Source organism: Catharus ustulatus, chromosome 5 (assembly GCF_009819885.2).
Source record: "Catharus ustulatus isolate bCatUst1 chromosome 5, bCatUst1.pri.v2, whole genome shotgun sequence".
Lineage (NCBI taxonomy): Eukaryota > Metazoa > Chordata > Aves > Passeriformes > Turdidae > Catharus > Catharus ustulatus.
Genome location: NC_046225.1, coordinates 60,556,290 through 60,576,506, shown reverse-complemented (window position 1 = coordinate 60,576,506; position 20,217 = coordinate 60,556,290). Strand labels below are relative to the sequence as shown.

The window sequence follows — 20,217 nt, the reverse complement described above, 5'->3', positions numbered from 1 at the left end:
AGACAATTAGCCACCAAGTTTACAAAGGAGAACAAAATCTATTTAAACTCCATGTCTAGGGAATACAATACTGTGGAAGAAATTGGACTGCCTATATTGAGAACCTATACTAGTTATTTTCAATCTTATTAAAAGAGATTACTTAAATGAACTCATTCCAATTACTTAGCAACACTCCTGAGGTAACAATCCATTAAGCCATTTTCCCCTCAGATTATGACCAAACATGCTACACTCTACCTACAGCTTACAGAGACACTATTTTAATATAAGACATGATTAATTCACTTATTATACATATTGTCTATGTGTAAAATGCAGTTTCTCTATACTCTTCCCTTCCTTCAACTGGAAACAGCAGGATGTGTAACTAAAGGTTGTAATTTTGTGGTAGGCAATACTTCCTTCTTTCTCAAAACACAACTGGACAAGCCTTTGTCTTTTTCAATGATTACTCCTCAAATCCAACCAGGTAACAAATCAAAGTTGTTTTAGGAGTTTACAGATAAGTGCAATTATTTTTCTAGTAAACCTACTTATTTTATTTGCTCTTGTAGCAGAGACTCGGTTTTTATACAAACAAACCCCCAATGATTTATAAATAGATAAATTAAGATGTTTTGTCTGTGTTTACACATCTCAGATATGGAAAATGAGTAAATCAGCTCTAGATTTCCTAAAGAAAAGCATAATATCAGTTTTAGAAAACTGGCTCATTACAGGCAAGTTCACACAGTACATTCTGCTTATATCTATACTGTGCTTTATTTTGCCAGGAGAGGAAATAAAAAAAAAAACAAACCAGAAAAACTTACAAGGAACAGCTGCTTATATATAATGCAGAACAGGTCCACAATGCAAGAACAAAAATTGAAACAGATTAGTATACATATGCTATACTGCCATACAGGTACAGTCAAAGAGCAGGAAGTGTAAATAAAGCCCGAGTAACAAAACAACTGAGACAGCCATTTAAGTTATTTTTAAGGCATATTTTCACTTTCACTTTGCCATCCAGCACATTTTAATACTGCAGCAGGTGGGGTCAGTTTTTCTAACATCACACTCCTAAATAAATCATAAACATACTGGTCAAGGAAAATGAGTCTTCAACCAAATAAAGCATCAGTGTGAAGTGAGGATCACAAAATTTCTCATTACTCGAGCAGTAAAAAGCCTAACAGATAAAACTCCTCCATAATATACCATATGGTCTATTTTTAGATTTAATTTAGAGTCCTCATCAAGAACACAGTTGCTTTCAACATTTTTTCCTCTGGCACCAAATTAAAAAAAAAAAAAGTTAAGTTTCACATTTCCATTTTTAATGATATTTAGCCAAGAAAATATATTATCAATAAAAGAAAACAAAAACATTAAGCAGAGAGAAAAGGTAGTTTGTCCTCACCTGATAAAATGTTCCTGGTTTGATTCACCACCAAGTCTGGAGTATCATTAAATGCTGCATAACCCTAAGAAAAAAAGGTGAAAAAATTATAGCATATATCTCATTGTCAAATTGCTTGCAGTTTTTTTCCTTTTATTCAAGGATCAAAAGTACACTAAAATGTGTACATACAAAAATGTGCATGGTAATGCTAAGAAAAATACGATTTTTTTACTGCATATTAGAAAAGGCAAAAGCAAAATAGGAACTCTAAGCATATTTCAGATTTAGTTTGGTCTCCAGAATATTCCTTGCGGGGGGTGGTGGGGGAAAATCTATATTTAAATACTTATGAATCAGTCACAGACATTCCTAACTTTGCTGCCTGTCAGATCTAGCTCATCTAAAAGCCAGAAACACACACATGAAGATTCACTAAGTGAAAGGAGTTACTCTGTACCAGTCTACACCTCCTTTTTCCAAGCCTTGCAAAAATGAAATGGATATTATAAACAACAAAATCCAATTACCTCTAAAGGCATTGCAACACCTTCTTCAGCGAGAAGGGGAAAGAAGGGGTCCACACTATGGGGACCAAGCCCAGTAGCTCATTTGGACAGAAAGGAGAAACCATTGCAGTGGATACTTGAAGCCTTACTCCCTGCAGGCCTGATCACTACAGAAGCAGGAAGGGCTCTCAACTCCTTTCTTAGTTCGAACCAAAATGTAGAGAGGATGCTACTGGATCCATGTTTCTGTCTTTTCATTTTTTTAAGGACTGTTCATTCAAGCAGACAACTTGCAAAACATTTTAGATTTTTACTATCCTGGAGATACAAAGCACTACATTCATAATTTCAAGCATTAAATCTTGGCAAAACAATGAGAGATATCCAACCATGAAGCAGGTTGAGGTAGCAACAAAAAAATTCTGCTTGAGAAACAAAGGGGAAACAAGTGATACACGTATCCCAGTTTATGCATTAACAGTTTAAAAATCTGTCAAGAAACATACCTTTTGAACCAGACTAGAAAGGTCTATTTTAAGGACATCATTGACCTTTGCAAGCTGTGAGCTCACACCTGGCAACTGGGAAGGAAAAAACGTGCCTGAGTCACATCGAAGTAGCAGTTTTGGTAATTCAGTAAATATTTCAAAGTTAGGAGAGAGGGTAAAGAAACTAAAGTGATCTTCGGGAGAATCTTCCTAAACACTCATGAAAACTCTGCTATATAAAAGCAAAGCTTAACCCTCAACATTTTTGGGAAGGCAGATTATTTCACTACCCACAGCATACACCAAGCCACTGAGTTGCAGAAATACTACTGGGGTTATTAAAGGCATTCACACTTTTAAGAGTCTGAAAAATATTATTAAAAGATCTCACCCCACTAAAATTGGCATTGATGTTCAGTTGCTCTAATGAATTCTTGATAATATTGCAAGTTGAGGCAGCCTGAGCTGCATTGCACGCAGAGTCATTGAGGGTGTTGCTTAGGTGCATTTTAACATCTGTCAAGTTGGCATGAAGTCTCTCTGTTCCCTCTTGCAAAACCTCCACAGAGACACTCACATTCTCCAGTGCTTCCTTTGTTTCTCTAATGGCTGCAAAGATGGGAAATATTTTAAAAAACACTTTTGTCAGAAAGCAGCCTATAGATACAACATGAAGAGAAAGTGTATATGCATAAACCATATGATCTTCTTAACAACACTGATTTAATTACTGCCTCCGTCCCATAAAAAGCCTCTAGCACAGAATACATACTTATTGCATATAAAAATATGCCACTTATGCTTTCCTACAAAGTAATTGATGTGCTCAGGTTACTTTTATTGAGATTTCATCCACTTCCCATTTTTCTAGCCTTTCCCTACCTCTCCTTCCTCAGCAGTTTCAGTAAAGAACTTCAGCGCTTGGTCATTAGAAACTAAAAGCCCATATCCACCAAACTATTTTCAGTGTTTTCCTTATAATCCAACTCACAAATCATACAGCTGCAAGATGAAAGGTAAGGAGATCGTGTTGCATCAGTCAAACATTAATGAGTGTTCCACACTGTCTGGCTTTAGATTCCATTCCAAACACACCAAACAAACAAAAGAAAATGAATAGAAGCCCAAACACTGAATAGGTGTTTAGTACACTAAGAATCACACAGACACAACTAAGAATACACAATACACGTGGTTTTTACCTTTGATAGCCCTTTCCACTTTGACTTCAAGACAAATAAGAGAAATAAAGCAAAAAAAAAGGAGAATGATAACAAGTGAATGAGAAAGAATTCATGGGCAAAAAAAAAACCCAAACCCAAAGTGACTCAAGTTCATGAATGCCTTCCCTTTGCTCTGTAAGCTGTATCTGATTCCTGAAAAAAGAAACCTTAAATGGAAAAAAAAAGGAGTATTTTCTCTAAAGAAAGAGAAAACTAAGAATGAGCAATGCCAAACTCAAAGATATAATGAAGAAATGCTGGTTCACACTCCCACAATAACCTTGGCAGTGCACAGGAAAAAAATCCCTGACCTGTTAAAGACTAACCTGTAAACAGTTATGGCTATAATAATTATGCAGTTCTAAAAGGACAGTTTTCCTAGTCTCCCTTACATTCAACAGAAAGGGACAGCAACCTGAAGCAGGAAATTCAGATTTCATCTATTCAACAACTACCAAAACTAAGTAACAACAATAGCACAAAGCTAAATTTTGATTTAGCCTTTAAATGTATTTATAAATGTTAAGATGTCTAAAATCCTCAGTTTGAAAGAAATAATCCAGGCACGTAGAAAAATGGTAAGTTGACTCATGGTATTGCAGAAAGCTATCCCATGCTGTGTCTGTTTCACTATGGCAACAGAACATTATACAACAACATGTACATCTTTACCTCCTGCCATTGTCAGAGCTGCATCGAGTGCAGGACGTACTTCTTTTCCCAGCTGTTCTTGAACTCTGGTTCCAAGCACAGGTCCAACATCTGTAGTATGGAGAGAGAAAAAACCCAACAAATTATACACTAGCTCAGTTTAAACTGTCTCTTAAACTACCTGCTGTCAGACTCTTTACTTAACAAATACATGTATTATGTATATATACATATGTATGCTTCTATATATGTTATATATACAATTTCATTTATATATACATATGAATAAATATACATATATCACTGAAATTTTTCTAAGGCCTGACAATCAGAACTTAAGTGACAGAAGATAATTTTCTGCTTTAGCTACCTACAGCAGAACACAGTTCTGCTTTAGCTACCTACAGCCCTATAATTGAAAGAAGTAAATCAAAATATGGTGGAAAATATTCATTAATGCTTGACTATATGGGTAAAGACACGCTAGAGTTTCAACAAATTCCACTGTATTTATTACAAATTCACTGCATTTATTACTATTTTGGGAACATGATTTTTGCCAAAATTTATCTAAAAGAGGTCCTGGACAGGAATTCTGCAGCATACTCTTTCACTACATACAGTGCAAGAGAAACTAAAAAGTGGATTCTTTTCCTTTCTCCTGCTCCTCATGTATCCAGCAACATCAAGGTCACCCACAAGTCAGACGTGGCAGTCAGCTCTGAAATCCCTTAAGCGCATTAAGCCCCTGTACCCTCCTGCAGTACATCCAGCACGGACACTCACAGCCCCAGCTACCCCCACCTCCAAACGCCACAGCCTCTCTGCCCACAAACAGAAATGAACCTTGGCTCAGCAAAGTGACAGAGAAACACTGAGCAGAGCTGGATGAAGCATTTTAATGTGACCATCCTTTAGGTAATCACAGGTCTTCTCCATTTTCAAATCACAGTAAACTGATTTTTCAGTTCTTTCCTTTTGATGAGACGAGAATACTGCAGGTACAGAAGCATCCCTTACTGTCAGCACTATCATGTCTGGCTTAGGATGAGAACTTCTACCAGTAGAAAACACTTTTCAGCATTTTCTTAGGGTGGGCAAACTGAACTCATATACAGTTCTCAGAGATTTCTGCCACTGTTGATTCCCTTAGGAAAAAATTCTTGTGTACCCAGGTGACACACACTTAATTCTGGTATTTCAAGAAAGTAAAAGCTATCTTTATTTGATGGTTGCTCTCATCACAGACCCATTAGGTTCTGTTAGCTAACATAAATTTCCCTTGAGAACAAACAAACATTTAATTTGAAATTTCAATTTGAAGTGGCTGGGAAGCTTCAAAACTGATACTCAAAATACAAATATCATTTTTTAATTATTATTGTTGTTATTATTATCATAGACTTAAAGATTATGACTAAAGATTATTATTATTTTTTAGACCAGAGTGCTCCTGCTGAGCATTAAGTAGGTAGGAAGACTACTTCACTACTGCTACTACTACTTTCACCGGCATATTGAAAGTGCAATAAAGCCTCACACAGACAAGAAACATTAACCTCAGGATATGTCAAGTTGGCTGAACTGAAAACTACTCTTAATATACATTTTCAACCTACACAGAAGCAGAGATTCTGTGCAAGCAGAATCAATTTATTGTAAAAGTCACAAAATGCCACAGTTGCACAGTTTGATCCCAGCAACAATCCCCCAATCCAACAATGCAACCTGAATGCATTTATTAACACCTGGCAACAATGCACCCTGAATCATTATGTGCACTGATTATGGTCAGGTCTTTCTATTGGGAATTTTGGAAAGTGAATCTTAAACTGCAAAAAAAAAAAAAACAAAAACAAAAACCAAAAAAGTCAGTTTTCTGATTGGTTTTGTTTACTGAGAGCTTTAAAAGTGATGCTTCATACTGTAACTGTGCTGAAGGGGAAAGTGCAGCATTTCTACTTCAAGTTTTATCTCCTGCTCTTCAACTGCTTGTTCTGAAATGGCAAATACGTTAAGCAGCTTTAGAAAGTAGATAAGCTTATACCTCTAGCTAAATAGAGGACAAAGGTATAACAAGAAAAATAAACAGAGATCTCTCATTGGAACTACCAACTACCACAACTGCTAGTAGCTCTGTTCCAATTTAAAAACTGAGGACAAATATTCCAAAATATTCCAAAACTGAAAAGAAAAATAAAATATTAGCCTGACTTATTGGATAATAATTCATAAAATACTTTTATTTCAGGAAATATTATGCATTATACCAGCTCTGAGACATTTTATGTGAAAAGGATTTTAGTCTCATTTACCACTGAGAACAGCACTTCTATTTGAAAACCTTATTCTCATAAATGAAATTTCACTTTGCACTATGAGCTAATTACATTATACATTGCTAACCCCCTTTAAATAACAGTACTTACTATTTAGGTCAGAGAGTGCTTTATCCTTAGTTGTGTTGTACTGGCTCACCAAGTAATCAATTTGCTGAGAAGAAAATTATTTAAAAAATTATTAAAAGAACTGAAAAAAGTAACACTTTTGAATGTGTCAAATAGCCACTTTGAAACAGTCAAAATATTTGTGCAATCCCTCCAAACACTGGCCTTCTACTGTTTTCAACTATTTTATTTGCTTAATCAAACTGTACATTTAAGAAGTGTTTAATAGGAACATCTACTTAATTGGAGTATCTCTGTGGCCAATGATTCAGCTCAAAAATATTAACTAGCAGGAACAGGGGCCTTATGGAGGTTTCAAGTCTGTCAGGTCAATAAGGTCCTCCATGTCTTCAACTTTGTTATTTGATTTGATGGCACTAGTTCCTCCTTCATGGAAAGGCATGGCACTGATGTGGTGGCCATTTTGAAACAATTCACCAATTGTATTTGGACAGCCTCTCAGAGTTTCTCTTGTGGAAAGGAGTCAGGTGCTCTATCTTAATACAAATAGTTTTCCTTACCCCCACGTGGATTTGGCCAGTCTCAACTTGAGCTCTACCAAGGCACCATGACAATATAAACCAGCAACTCAGTTACCACCAAATCCTGGGTTTGGAAAAAAGGCTAATAACCATCCCAAGTGGAAAACTTACACTAATTCTGAAAAGACATTAATTGATTTGTGCGTGTTTAAAATAATGGACTATGAATTCTACCCCAAATGAGCTAAAGTGATGTAAAAGTTAACGCACTTGACAAAGGATTTCCAATTTTAAGCATGATTCAAATGTGTACTAAAGTGTATCTGGCTTGCAGTCTCAAACTTTCTGTGAAATAAAGAAAGAAAGACAAAAAAATCCACCCTTGAAACAACCTAGTGATCAGTGAATCTAATTAAATGACAAAGTAGCAAGTGGACCTCCTTTTTCTAAATGAGGAGGGAAAAAATTGAATTTCTTCCTAAGAAGGCTGCAGGCATATTTTTGCTTATTTATTGTTTTGGTCTACCTATGTTAACCAGAGGACTAAAATTTTGCAGGGCTACAGGTTTTGCATTGTCTTCAGCAGTGTCCCAGACAGAAGGTGATTCTGTATGACTAATAGTGTTATTGCTCAATACTCACAGTCTGCAAATCTCCTATGACATGAACTCTTAACACAGGACTTCTTTTTTCAAATCCTCTTATATGCTGTACACACCTCATACTGATGAGTCAAGGACATCAGTTCGAATTTCAGAGCTTTACAGACAGCTTTGGATACTAGATACTTTTGGATACCAGAACTTTTTTTAAAAAACTGTAGGTCTTCTCCTTTCCTCAAGAAATTCTTACAAATGCATGTGTATATACAATACTCATGCACCTTGTCTAACAAAATGACTCAGGAGATACAGCTGATGACTGCATTAAAACCAAATCTGAAAAACAAAAGGTACAGTAATTTCATGAATACAAGACGCAGCAATTTGACAAAAATTTTGGTGGAAACCCGGAAGTGCGGCTAATACTCGAGGGCAGCTAATCTGTGAATAATTTTCTGACATTTACAACCCCAGACGTGCCAGCCAGGACGCCGAGCCAAGCACCTGCCAGTAAAAGTCGGCATTTCGTGATTGTTACAAAGTGTTACTCCATTACCCTGGCTCCCTGCAGGCAGCACGGGGGGCGGGGAGAGAGGCGGGAGAGCTCTCTTCTTCCCTCCTCTGCAGCAGCCCCGGGGAGAGACGGGGGACCCCGTTGCCACGGCCCGGGGAGGGGGTGGGGAGCCCACGCCGCCATTGCCGCAGCTCGGGAAGGAGGCGGGGGGGCTCTGCCCCTGCCCTCTGCCGCCATGGCGGGAGCAGGGGGTGCTCCGTGCCCGGCCGGCGCCGCGCCGCGAGCGGGCGCTCTCTCCGTGCCCGGCTGGCGCCGCGGCGGAAGCGGGTTGGGGTGAGCGAGCCCAGAGGCGGCGGCCAGCCCCGAGTGGCAGCACCGGGCTGGGCCACCTGGCCCCGTCAGCAGCCCCTAGCGGGCTGAGCCTGCACAGCCTTAGTTGAGCCAGTAAACCCCCCACCATGCCGCGGTTCTGTTAGTATTTGGCAACTTTGTTGCACGCGGGTCCTCGCTGCGAACCACAGAGCGGCTTATATTCGGGTGCAGCTTATTTATGGACAAAGAACGAAATATTTGCCAATATCCAGTGATGCGGCTTATACTCAGCGCGGCTTGTATTCGTGAATTTACTGTAATAATTCCACACTGAAACTAAAAAACTAAGTGAGACTTTGACTAACCTCTGGCAGAATCGCGCAAGTCCTGAGACTTTTAATAATCAAGTGTCTATTTTTTTCTCTATTAAAGTAGTTACTTCTACAAAACTGATTTTCTCCTCTGAAGTTCCCAATTGTCAGAACCCAGCACACTCTCAAGGGGATTCTGGTGGTTTCTGATGTGACTGGATTGATCCTTCTGTGCCCAGCATGAGCTCCAGACTGACCAAAAGCACTCTGTTTCACGAGGGATTATTGGCATGACCTCCATTCTTGCCACATATCTCCACCACCCATCTGCCACAACACCACATGCAAACAAGTTTGCGGAACAACTCCAAATAGGAAAACATCCGAGGCATTCACCAAGATGTCTCCTGTTCTGACTCAGCTCTGGTCAGCAGAAAAGCACCCGAGAATTACTGTGACTGGGATGCTACCACACTTGTGGATTCCACATAACTGTATGAATTCCACTTATTTCTGATTTATCAGTCATGTGAATAACTAATAATTCAATAAAATTGAATTCAAATAATTAAAACTAATGAAATTCAATGTTAATAGAAGTGTCAGACTTTTTCATCTCTACAAATTCACAAAGAATTGAAATTGCACATTGTCTACAAGTCTTCCTAATTAGCATTTTTTTTTATTCCAACACAAAACAAGATATGCAGAAGACTGTTTATGGAACTCTATGAAAAATGTGAAAGAAGAGAATCTTTCCTATTCAGTATGGTAAATCATGACTTTGCTTTACAGAAAACCAAAGTATTCCTGGAAAATAAGTTATTGTGGCTCTGTCCCAGAGCCCATAGAAGTATGCCCAAAATACAAGGTAACAGGAAAGAGAAACAAGGAATCCAAGTTTTCATGCCATACTTTTTAAAAAATGTTTTCCTTTTGAAACCTTTTTTTTTCAGAATTATTTATCTTCTGCTTGTGATCTACACTAGTTCAGCAGGAGGAAAAAGGCCTACAAGCACCTGATGTATCAGCATAACTCCCAAGCACTTAAGTATCTTACCTTGCACCTTTTACTCTACGTAGTGAGACTGACATACAAAGAATAAACAAAATACTGCAGGTGTACAGAAAGAAAAAATATTTTCTGCAATATTTCTTATTTATACCTCTTCCCTCCCACCCTCATTCCCCATAAAAAAAAATCTTTACCGCTGGAGTGTCGTTAAGGAAAATTTTCAGATCTTTAAAATTACTGTTAACCAGTTTCTTTGCTCCTCGGACTTGGTTAGTTAAATGTTGGTTGGCAGCATATGCACAGAGCACTCCAACACTACAAAAAATATAAATAAGAGGTATTTGTTAATGTAAGTGTACATTCTAACATAAGGCAGAATCAAAAAATTATAGCCAAAAAAAAGTCAGTATTATTGAAAGAAAGAAAGGTCTCCATAAATTACTACAGGCTATAAGAATGAGCCACAAGGGTCAATACTGTACTACTAATTGAAAAAAAAGAAAGGAAAAGCAATGTTACCCCGAAGTCTTGTGAAGTTATTAATGTACAACTACTAATCCATTTGCATGGGTACTGTCAGAAAATGTGTATAACCTAAGTAAATTGCATCAGACGTAGAAACATTAGGCTCTTTTACAAGTATCATTAACCTTGACACAGCTACAAGCAAATGCTTGCGAGTTAAGTGGGAAAAGCAGCATTTTTCATCTGATAACTTCAGCAAGATTTATTCATAACACAGTTTATTTACATAATTCCATGGATCATTCAAAAGCATACAAATAGTCCCTATTAATGCTAAAATAATATGCATTTCCTGATACCAAAACAAAAGGTGGAAAGTGAGCTAGACTTCTTGCCAGCACTGCTGGTTATTTGCTATTGGATCACTCCTCATAGTAAAATTCTCATTATGGCATGGCAGATCTACACAAACAGTATGTTAAAAGGCAATTAAAGATCTCTTACCATACATGAATCGCAGTTTTTTGTTTAACTTAGGTGTAAAACAGACTTAAAGAGAAGGATGATTTTTAAACTTCTCACATTCACAACAGCTAATCTTGCAGACAAGTACCACAAAAGTGAAGAGTAATCACCAGAGTGAAAACAGCCTCAAAACCAGGCTGACTACAAACCCATTTGATGGGCTAAGCACTAACTGTGAGATTTAACCAGTAGAAAGCTGAGATGCCCTCACCACAGGCAGGGTTTATCCCCAAAGGACAGACACTGCCTTGAGGCTGCAGTCAGGCACATTACAGACAATTCCTGGTTGGCACATTTTTTAGGTCTCCTTACTTTGCAATTCAACAGTTCAGTACTGGAGAGGCAGTACCCTGAAAGGTCATTATGGACACCCAAACACAGGAAAACTGAATCACTAACACAAATGGTACTGTACTCCTGCCCAACTGTCAACCTTCTAAGCTGGGGTCAAATTAAGAGGACTTAAATACTAGTATTTTTAAATAAGACTTAGAGAAAACCTAACCCAGGTTCTCTATGGGGAAAGGTATACATGGTAAGTATAACTCTTGCTCCAAAGAATATGCATTCAAAGGAAGCCATAATATAGCCACATAAACAACATGATGGAGAGCTAACAGGTACCTAAAATAACATCCTGGCAAGACAGGGGAGCAAACACCCTGATTTATGACACTCATCTTCTTCAGTGAATCAATACCAAACCTTCATCTTTCTTTTGCTTTTCCTACTTTAGCTTTTCCAAACAATGTAAAGGCTTGTTCTCTTCATAAAACTGATAACATGTGCAGTAATTTGCTGCTCTGAAAAATATTCTCTGAAGGAAAATTCTAATTTCAAAGCAGGTCACAGGGAGAAATGGCAGGACTATTTGTTACAGGTCAGATCTATTAGGATTCATTTACTAACATTCTCCTCAATATCCAAAAATATTCATGACAAGATGACCCAGATGGACATAAAGAGGTTGCTTGTCTACCCAATATTACAGACCTATGCCTTTAAAACCAGCTGTTAATTAAACTCCTGGAAGTCTAAGGAACAAAGGGACACACACATTTATCTTTCTACTTACCCTGCAGCAAATGGCATAGTTTTATTGCCACTATGACCAACACTCAAGCAGACACCATTATCAGCTACCACTCAAGGAATGAGAACTCAGAATGCCTAAATACCAAGAACTGAGTAACTCTCAATTCAAACCATTCTATAATTCTATGACAAGCATAGCAAACAGTTTAGTTTTGGATATAGGCAATATATGATTTCTTTTCACTCTACTGTGATGGCAATTGCTATTCACATATTTTTAGCTTTTCTTTGTTAATCAGAAGACAAACTATCTCAAGCTATCAGGAAAAGCAAACGTGTATATTGCCCTGAGGTTGAGTTTATAACCACATCCTCATTCTTTAGACAGACAGCACTTTTATGTCCTTTCAATTCTGTGCTCAGAGATCTGAAAGGTCAACTGGAAGCTAACAAAACAGTACTTTGTAAGATCTCAGCACAACCATCTTTCTCTTCAGCTTTGTAAATGGAAGGAGTGGGAGGAAAGAAGATAGTGGAGACACTTCAAGCAGACAAGGTACTCAGAACAAGTGTGACTATACTCTGAATGTAACTAAACAAACACACAACATGAGAGGAAAAATCTATTTATTATGTAACTGAGCCTTGAGTCAACATTCAATAAGCAGCTATGAGAAGAAAGTCATAAAGTAGGAAAGAAAAAGACATGCCACTTCTGTAACAGGTTAAGAAAATTGTTTTGACAATTCTTCAGGAGTCCAATATTACACACTCTAGTTTCTTGACAGGTTTCACAGATGCATATAAATGTTACTAAACCAGTTGCAGGTGGGAACCCAAGCTTTTCCTTTAAGTGAACTTGCAAAAATATTCAAGTGACAAAATTGAAAACCTGAGCTAATTTATATATGGGAAGAATAGCCCCTTTCTTGCTACAAGATAATTAATTTAAGAAAATAATGGAATAGAAATTTCTGTATCAACTTTTCCACTAATTCTTTCAGATACTATTGATTTCCATGTTCCGAACAACATGTATTACCAATTCTAGAAAACCAAGAGGAGAAATGTGAAGCCTGATGAGGTACTCGCCAAGATGCCAAACATTTACCTCCTCCATACTTGGCTTTCCCTAACATCCATTACTTCAAAAAAGAGGTTATAACACAAGCTCTCTTGGAGGCACAGAAAACTGACTATGTGGTTTTCTATGCAATAATCAGGAGATCTTCTATCACCAGCAAATTTGGTATTGCAATATATGCCACGTTCCTCCCTTGCCTTTATAATGTACAAGAACTAATGAAATTACATTTCTTTCCCAGAGAAAACATGTTTGCCTAAGCTTGTAGATAGATGACTAGCAAATAAGATATAATAGCATGTCTCTGTCCCTGAACTTTCAGTTTACATTTGAAGAAAAGTATGTATTTGTTCTCATGATAACTCTGGAATTTCAAATCTACTTAGCTATGTATTTGATAGATTATTTCTACGTCCTCTGCTCTTTAGCAATAGAATCCTACTTTGTAGGAAAACATTCATGTATAAAAGCTGTGAACACTGCATGTATTTTTGACTTAATCTATAAAGAAATATTTCAAACAGAAAGCGCATGTACTGAAAAATGACACCCTGAAGGCCTATTAAGATAAACAACTTCATGTATAATTGGAGGTTTTCTGACTTCTTTTTTATACACCTCCTTGAGGAAAATGTACTTCTCACCTTAAGCCACACCTGCAGAAAGCAAATCCAGCTGGAACCTTATTTAAAATTGAAAGAAAAAACCCCAAACTTACATTTCCTTTACACATCACTCCAGTAAGCTGAGACCAAAACCTCATTCTAATTACCAGAGCTCTACATCAGTGGAAAAGTGAGAACAAATGTTCACCGTGATTAAAAGCTACTGGTTGAAATATTCTAAAATTTGCATTAACAGCATACATGTCAGTGTGAAATTGCATCCTGACACACAACAAAACCTATGCTGCCCACATACACACTCCATTGCAAGATCCACAGTGTCTTTCCACTACCAGTACTCTCCACTGTGCATTTAAACCTTTCTGTCCCAGCCAAGGAAAGACAGTTGGAAACCATTTTTCCATACCAAGAACTGGAAAAAAAAGAAAAAGGAAAAAAAGGTTTAATGAGAGAAACCCAGAATGTCTGGCACTGCAAGAGAGAGGGGAAAAGATGGAGAACATACACTTAAATGGTAATCCTGAAGAAGTCCACCTCTTAGAAATCCTTCTCAGTCCCTCCAGCACTAGTCTGTGTGTACATTCTACAGGAGTGCCTTTAAAGCAAAGCTCCACTGGCAGAGGCGTAGGTTCAGGGTACTCTGAGGGATGTCAGCCTTACTAAATGCATCTTCTGAAGTAGCACAGCTCAGGGTGAAGCAGTCTGTGGCATTCCAGTCACTTGGCAGGGGTTTGGGAGACCTACTCCGAGAGAAGGCCTCCCGTGCTGCATGAACTTGAAATTGTACCCAAACAATGACAGGACCTGCCTTAGTAATTTCATTGCACATCTCAATGTAACCCTGTATTGATGGAGATCATTCAAGGTTTCACTCTTTTGGCTCTGTCTGCAAGTAGCCATAAGCTTTTTACTCCCACAAGACTAAATTCTTCTGGTTATTGTCACAGCTTACACATTCAGCTCTGGCAAGTCCTTGAGAGGTGTGATTTTTGGGAAGAATTACAGGTAAACCTTCCACCTAAGCTGTAATTGCATAGGAACTTTGGGAGAAAGCAGGTAATAAAGTTCCACAAAGTCACCACAATGATACTTTTTGAGTACAGTACAAGACATGTAGAAACAAATTTAAGTAAACTTCAGGCTTCCTCCAGTATTTTTGTTGGAGAAATGGCTACCAGTACAGCACAGCAGTGAGCAACCTGACAGGGGCTTAAATAGATCCAGGCATGTCATCTTCTCGTCCCTTGTGAAAGAAGATTCAGGAAGGGCAGGAGGATCTCTCTTTGTACAGAGGCATACAGGAGATTGAGCCCTCAGTCAGTCTGGGATCAGTAATATTAGCCTTGGAAACTTCTCTTGCCTTGCACATCACTCACAGCATTAGAGACTTAACCAGGGAGTCCTCATACGAGATTATCTCCACTCAACCTGCAGACTGATTTCAGGCAATACCTCCCTCTTACAGTAAGCATCTGATACATCATGATGCTTCATAAAAAGGGGAGGTGGGGGTGGGGAAAGGAGAAATTAAAGAGGCAGTTTCCAGTTCTGGAAAGCATATTACTTAGGGATCACTGATCTGTCAGTCATGACCTGGGAAGAAACATTTTCCTGTGCTGGGTATGCTTAATCCCACAAGGATAGCTGGTAGCAAATGCACAGTTTAAAGAGACCAAGCAGGGGACATTCTTAATTTCTCTACTAACAGTAAACATTCTCCAGCCATTATATCCAGTAACCAGCATCCTGCAATGTGGTGGAAAGACAGCTGGCAAACTCTGTGACCTATCTCCAGTTTTCACATGCTGAGAGGTAATTTAATAACTTACTGTCTTCAAGGCACACTTGACCATAAGGAACTTTTTCCCTGTCATAATGGTAGAGACCTATCACCTATACCATTTGGTTTTCAAGTCTTCAAATTCTTGAGGCTCAAGTTTGTTAGTGATGTCTGGGAGAAATGAGCATGTTCCCACATCTGATATCAGCCCGTCCTCTATTTGAGCATAAGCAAGGTCACCATTTGTCATGACAATAAAAAAAATCATTTAGATTACAGTGACGTGACAAAGTACATGCCATATGACTGAACAGTCACACTGTATAGATCAAAACACTTTTTTCTCCTTTAATGGAATCACAAGATAAGGATAGTAGGCAGGTGAAAACATGAAGAAGTTAAAGGAAAACAGAAAGCCTGAAAGCAAATAAAGTATTTTGAAAGTGGGAAGAAGTCTTGATTGTAGTTCCTCATCACCCATTACATATCCAGCACAGGAGTATACTCCTAACACCAAAAGTGCAAAAATGTCTCCAAACTCCAGGATTTACAGGAAGTCCATGCATGGTTTAAAACAACACAGGACCCAGAAGAAAACCCATTGTTTTGAACTAGTGTAAGTATCTGGAGTACAGCAAATATGGAAGGAAGTCACTTACTTGCTTTTTTCCATCACTACAACACTACCAAGAACAAAGCAGTGTAAGATATCCCAAGTTCTCTACAGGATGGGGACTGATTACAGGACACAGTCTCTCATGTTCACAAGTATAATGTAACATTCTGCAACTATTGTTTTGAGACTGGCAAAAACGTCATTTGCTCAATACAAACATAATTCTTTTGTTTGTTTCACACCTACATTCTGCTTAAGTACATAATGACCTGTGGATAGCAACAGTGGTAGCATTTTTTATAATGCAGTTACATTTTCTTTAATAAGCAATAATAGTACTTGGTCTAATAAAATAATTTCTGCACCTGTAGGCTAATACAGTAATATTATTTGTCATATGACACTGCAAATTAAGTGCTATACCAAGGTTCATATTGTTTTCTTTATCACACTTGCCTTATTATTAAAGATGCAACAAAAAGAAATGTTGCAAAACAGCTCCTCTGACAGTCAGCATTTTTCTTCTGTCTTTGATGCATTTCCCCACCACAGTTGTCACAGCAACGACACATACAGAAGCAAAGTCCCACAAGAGGCAGTAACAAAATAAATAGCAATCCCAAGGCTGCGGAGACTATAAAACCGATTTCATAGTAGATGGCCTGTAATTCAGACAAAAATAGTGGTAATAAAAGATATCACAAAGTAACTGCAATCAATAAAGAGCAAATAATTAAAAATCAAACTACACACTAAACCATCTACTAAGTTACTGAGGTTATGGACTTGGTATATTTTGTCAATAATTGACAATTATCTAACAAAAAGATATGTAACATTGTAGATACTGATAGCTAATAATTATTTCACTAGAGTATCAGCTAGGCAAACTACAAGAGTGAGTGCTAAGAGAGAAGTAAGCTCACAAGAAATAAATGCGAATCAGTGCAATGGAAACAGATTAAAAACGAACACATCTGAATTCCCAGACTACAAATTTAGTGTTTCTCACATCTGTTTCCAAATATGCTCAACAAATGTCAGCAAGACTAACTAGAGGAACACGTCATCAGGGAAATGGAGGCTTCACTTTTTCTCCTTTTTATTCATTTAAAGTGTAGAAAAAGTCATCTGAACCCCAAAGGGAAGTATTTCACTGGATGATCGATTACAATGACTGAGGTTACTCCAAAGTGCTGAATTTAAAACTGCTTAGGGACTGGAAAACATGAAGAAGCAGACAGATTTTAGGATCTCTCAGGTAAAGACATTTATTCTGCTGCCAAACAGCAAAAACAGCAGCAACCAAAAGGATGCTGGCAGGAGTGAAAGGGAACGGTGCAATGCAATACCCTGACTTGCTTTCACACTGCAAGAGCCCTGGGACCAAGAAGCTGGGCCAGGTAGCCCTGGCAGGGCCCTACACGAGGCAGTGTGGCTCCCAGGGGACACACTGTGAGCTGGCCATGCTGTTTCCCTCTGCTGAAAACACAACCCAGCTGAAATCAGACCAGGGAGGTATCTGCACACAAAGATAGTTCAGTATGGGCACACCCCAGGAGTCCTCCTTCCCTGATAAATCTCTTCTCCTTTCCTTTCCCAATCTTAGGAGAGCTAATTCTCACACTAGTACTTTGAGTACTTTTCTGTTTTACAGATCCCTCAGCACAAGGGCAGCTTGGCAGCAAAAGGATGAAATGGAGGCTGCATAACTGTCCTGTAAAATAAGTTACGATTTCTCACAAGGTATCAATCATGCTCTAGTTCTAGCCTTGCTGATGCCCTTCCTCACAATCCCCAATTACCAACTGAGCCAAATACAGCAACTACCACCATCAGCAGAGTTGCAAATTTCTGCCCTAATTACCAATTCTAGGATGAAAACCACTCTTTTAATTATTATTAACTGCATGTTAAAACCCATGCTTCCTTCTGAAGAATATGAACTCATGCCTGAAAGAAAAATTTGGCTGGATTTTGCAAAAGAATCACTGTTTTCTTTTCTATATAGCTGAACACTTCTAAAATTATATGACAGCATGTATTATTTTAAGATAGGTTAGATGGAAAAACAGTATTTAAAGTAACATTTAAAATGGTTATGGATATTTTAACAGGAGCAATGCAGACACGGTTAGTTTCTTTTCAAAGCTGTACATCTACCATAAGACGTTACCTGAAGAGTGAGGACAACATTTTCTGGCTGTGGAAGTCAAAACAAATGGAGAATGTGTGTAATACACAGGCAGCATGCACAAAAAACAAATCCCATGAATAATGAATTATTAACCATGACTAGACCACAACAATTAACAACACAGAAACAGTAACAATAACAATCACTAAAGTAAAATAATGCACAAAAGCACCATTAAATCATTATGGAAAAATATTTACAATAGAATACATAGCAGCTATTTTCTGGTTTCCTTGGTGAATGAAAGGAATCTAGGATTTGTCCAACAAATACTTTCATCTTTAAACAGTGACAGACCAGTTACTTCCACATTGAGCATCTACTTAATGCAATTCCCAATATATCTTGTAGAAGGCCAGAGACTGCATTATTTTGCAGTTTGGTAATTTCTTCATGAATTTCACCTGTCATAACTGACATGATATTCTTGACTTTTTCTTCTCAGTGCTTATTTTATTTTAGTAGCTCAAGTAGCAGTTTTGGGATCTTAACACATTACACATAAAATTTACCCTCCCTTTTAATTAACCATGTAGAGGTTCAATTTAAATTATTCAAAAGAAAAAAAGAAAAGGCATTCAAGAAAGATTGAAGAAATCTATTTAACAGTGCTTACCTATTTTCCAATCTGTAAAACCAGAAAAACACTGAAAAAAACTAAATACTCAATGACAGAATTTCAGAAGAACCCAATTTCCCCTTTGTTTCCACAATGGAAAATTAATTTCTTGCATTCTCTTCACCCCTGCTTGCCCAATTCACAGCTGACAGTGCTTTCTCCTTTCTCCTAAGTGGAAGTAAAGCAGGCAAGCTAAAGGGGGCAAGGTCCCTCAGCCCAAAGTCTGATGTGTGAGAATCAGAAATGCTCAAGTTTTAGCAATTTATTTATCAGCATTACACACATCCTTTTGAAACTTCTACTGTATAGTATTACTTCACATGTTCAAAAACATACTTTGAACATATTGACATATTTTGTCTTGTATCAATGGAAAGATGACTAACACTTCCCCTCCCTTATTAATGTGGTACCAAGTACGATTTTGAATGTTTCAAGCATGCAGCCTCCCAGCAGAAGCAAAGCAATGGCAGCAGCAGTGAGCTGGCTCCCCTGAGCAGGCACGGCTCAGCTGCTGGGCTGACCTGGCAGACTGCTGCTCTGGCAGGGCATGGGGAGATGTTCATGGTTACAGACCAACTGGGAACGCTAGGAAACACAGCACAGAAGTGGGAAGGGCCTCCTGGGTCACTAACATATTCTATAAATAGGTTTTAAAAAATTTTATACAGAGGAATCACAGTAGAAATTTAACAGGAGAAACAGAAGAAGCAGATTTCCAGTTCTGGCTACTGAAGGGTTGTTCTCAGTTCTTGGTGAACAAGCCTTCTCACATGACCATTTTGGCCCCCATGCTTCTGTGCTAGCACTATATTTTGCCCAAGAAACAGAACCTTCTTCCTAGTGCTTCCTCTGCATATGTATTTTAGAAGAGTAAGCACACCGCTTATCAATCTTTTCCTAAGCTAAGCAAACTCTTCCAGTTTTGTCTGAAGATCCACAGGTTTTCCAGATCACCCTAATGGACACTTTCTGAACTTATCCTAGTCTGAATTCATTCTCTCTGAATTTGAGTGACCAAAACCACAGAAAAACATTTCTAACTACTTATTCACACCCTTTAGCAACATTCACACTTCCCTGTCTCCATTGGAAATTCTTCCAGGGGCACATCTGCAGTCATTCTGGCTGCTTCACAGCTGACTCTCACTGATGCCTGTGTCTTCTGAAGCAGACTCTACTTGCCTTATACATTTTCATTTTCCAAATTTGTTTCAAGGTTTTGCACTGTATTCAGGTCAGAATTTGGACTGATGAATACCCTGTATCTGTTCTACCTCTTAAGCATCCTAATATTTTAACTGCCACCCTCTAATCACATCCCTTACA

The 20,217-nt window shown here is 38.1% G+C and overlaps 1 protein-coding gene across 15 annotated transcripts in view; it reads right to left on the bottom strand.

The window, feature by feature from the left end:
• The window catches only part of PROM1 (prominin 1), a 62,345-nt gene that overhangs the window by 18,267 nt on the left and 23,861 nt on the right, over nt 1-20,217 (bottom strand). For 8 of the 15 annotated variants that reach the window (XR_004417942.2, XM_033060138.2, XM_033060146.2 and 5 more), the window contains exons 4-12: nt 18,249-18,275; nt 16,529-16,734; nt 10,136-10,256; nt 6,688-6,751; nt 4,280-4,369; nt 2,776-2,993; nt 2,403-2,477; nt 1,409-1,472; nt 816-824 (exon numbers count right to left, since the gene is read on the bottom strand). Coding sequence is in view for 14 of the 15 variants with exons in the window: in XM_033060138.2 (XP_032916029.1) it covers nt 816-824; nt 1,409-1,472; nt 2,403-2,477; nt 2,776-2,993; nt 4,280-4,369; nt 6,688-6,751; nt 10,136-10,256; nt 16,529-16,734; nt 18,249-18,275 (874 nt within the window). In the remaining variant the exon portion in view is untranslated. The remainder of the gene's footprint in view (nt 1-815; nt 825-1,408; nt 1,473-2,402; nt 2,478-2,775; nt 2,994-4,279; nt 4,370-6,687; nt 6,752-10,135; nt 10,257-16,528; nt 16,735-18,248; nt 18,276-20,217) is intronic. The other 7 variants (XM_033060144.2, XM_033060148.2, XM_033060145.2 and 4 more) reach the window with 3 other exon arrangements.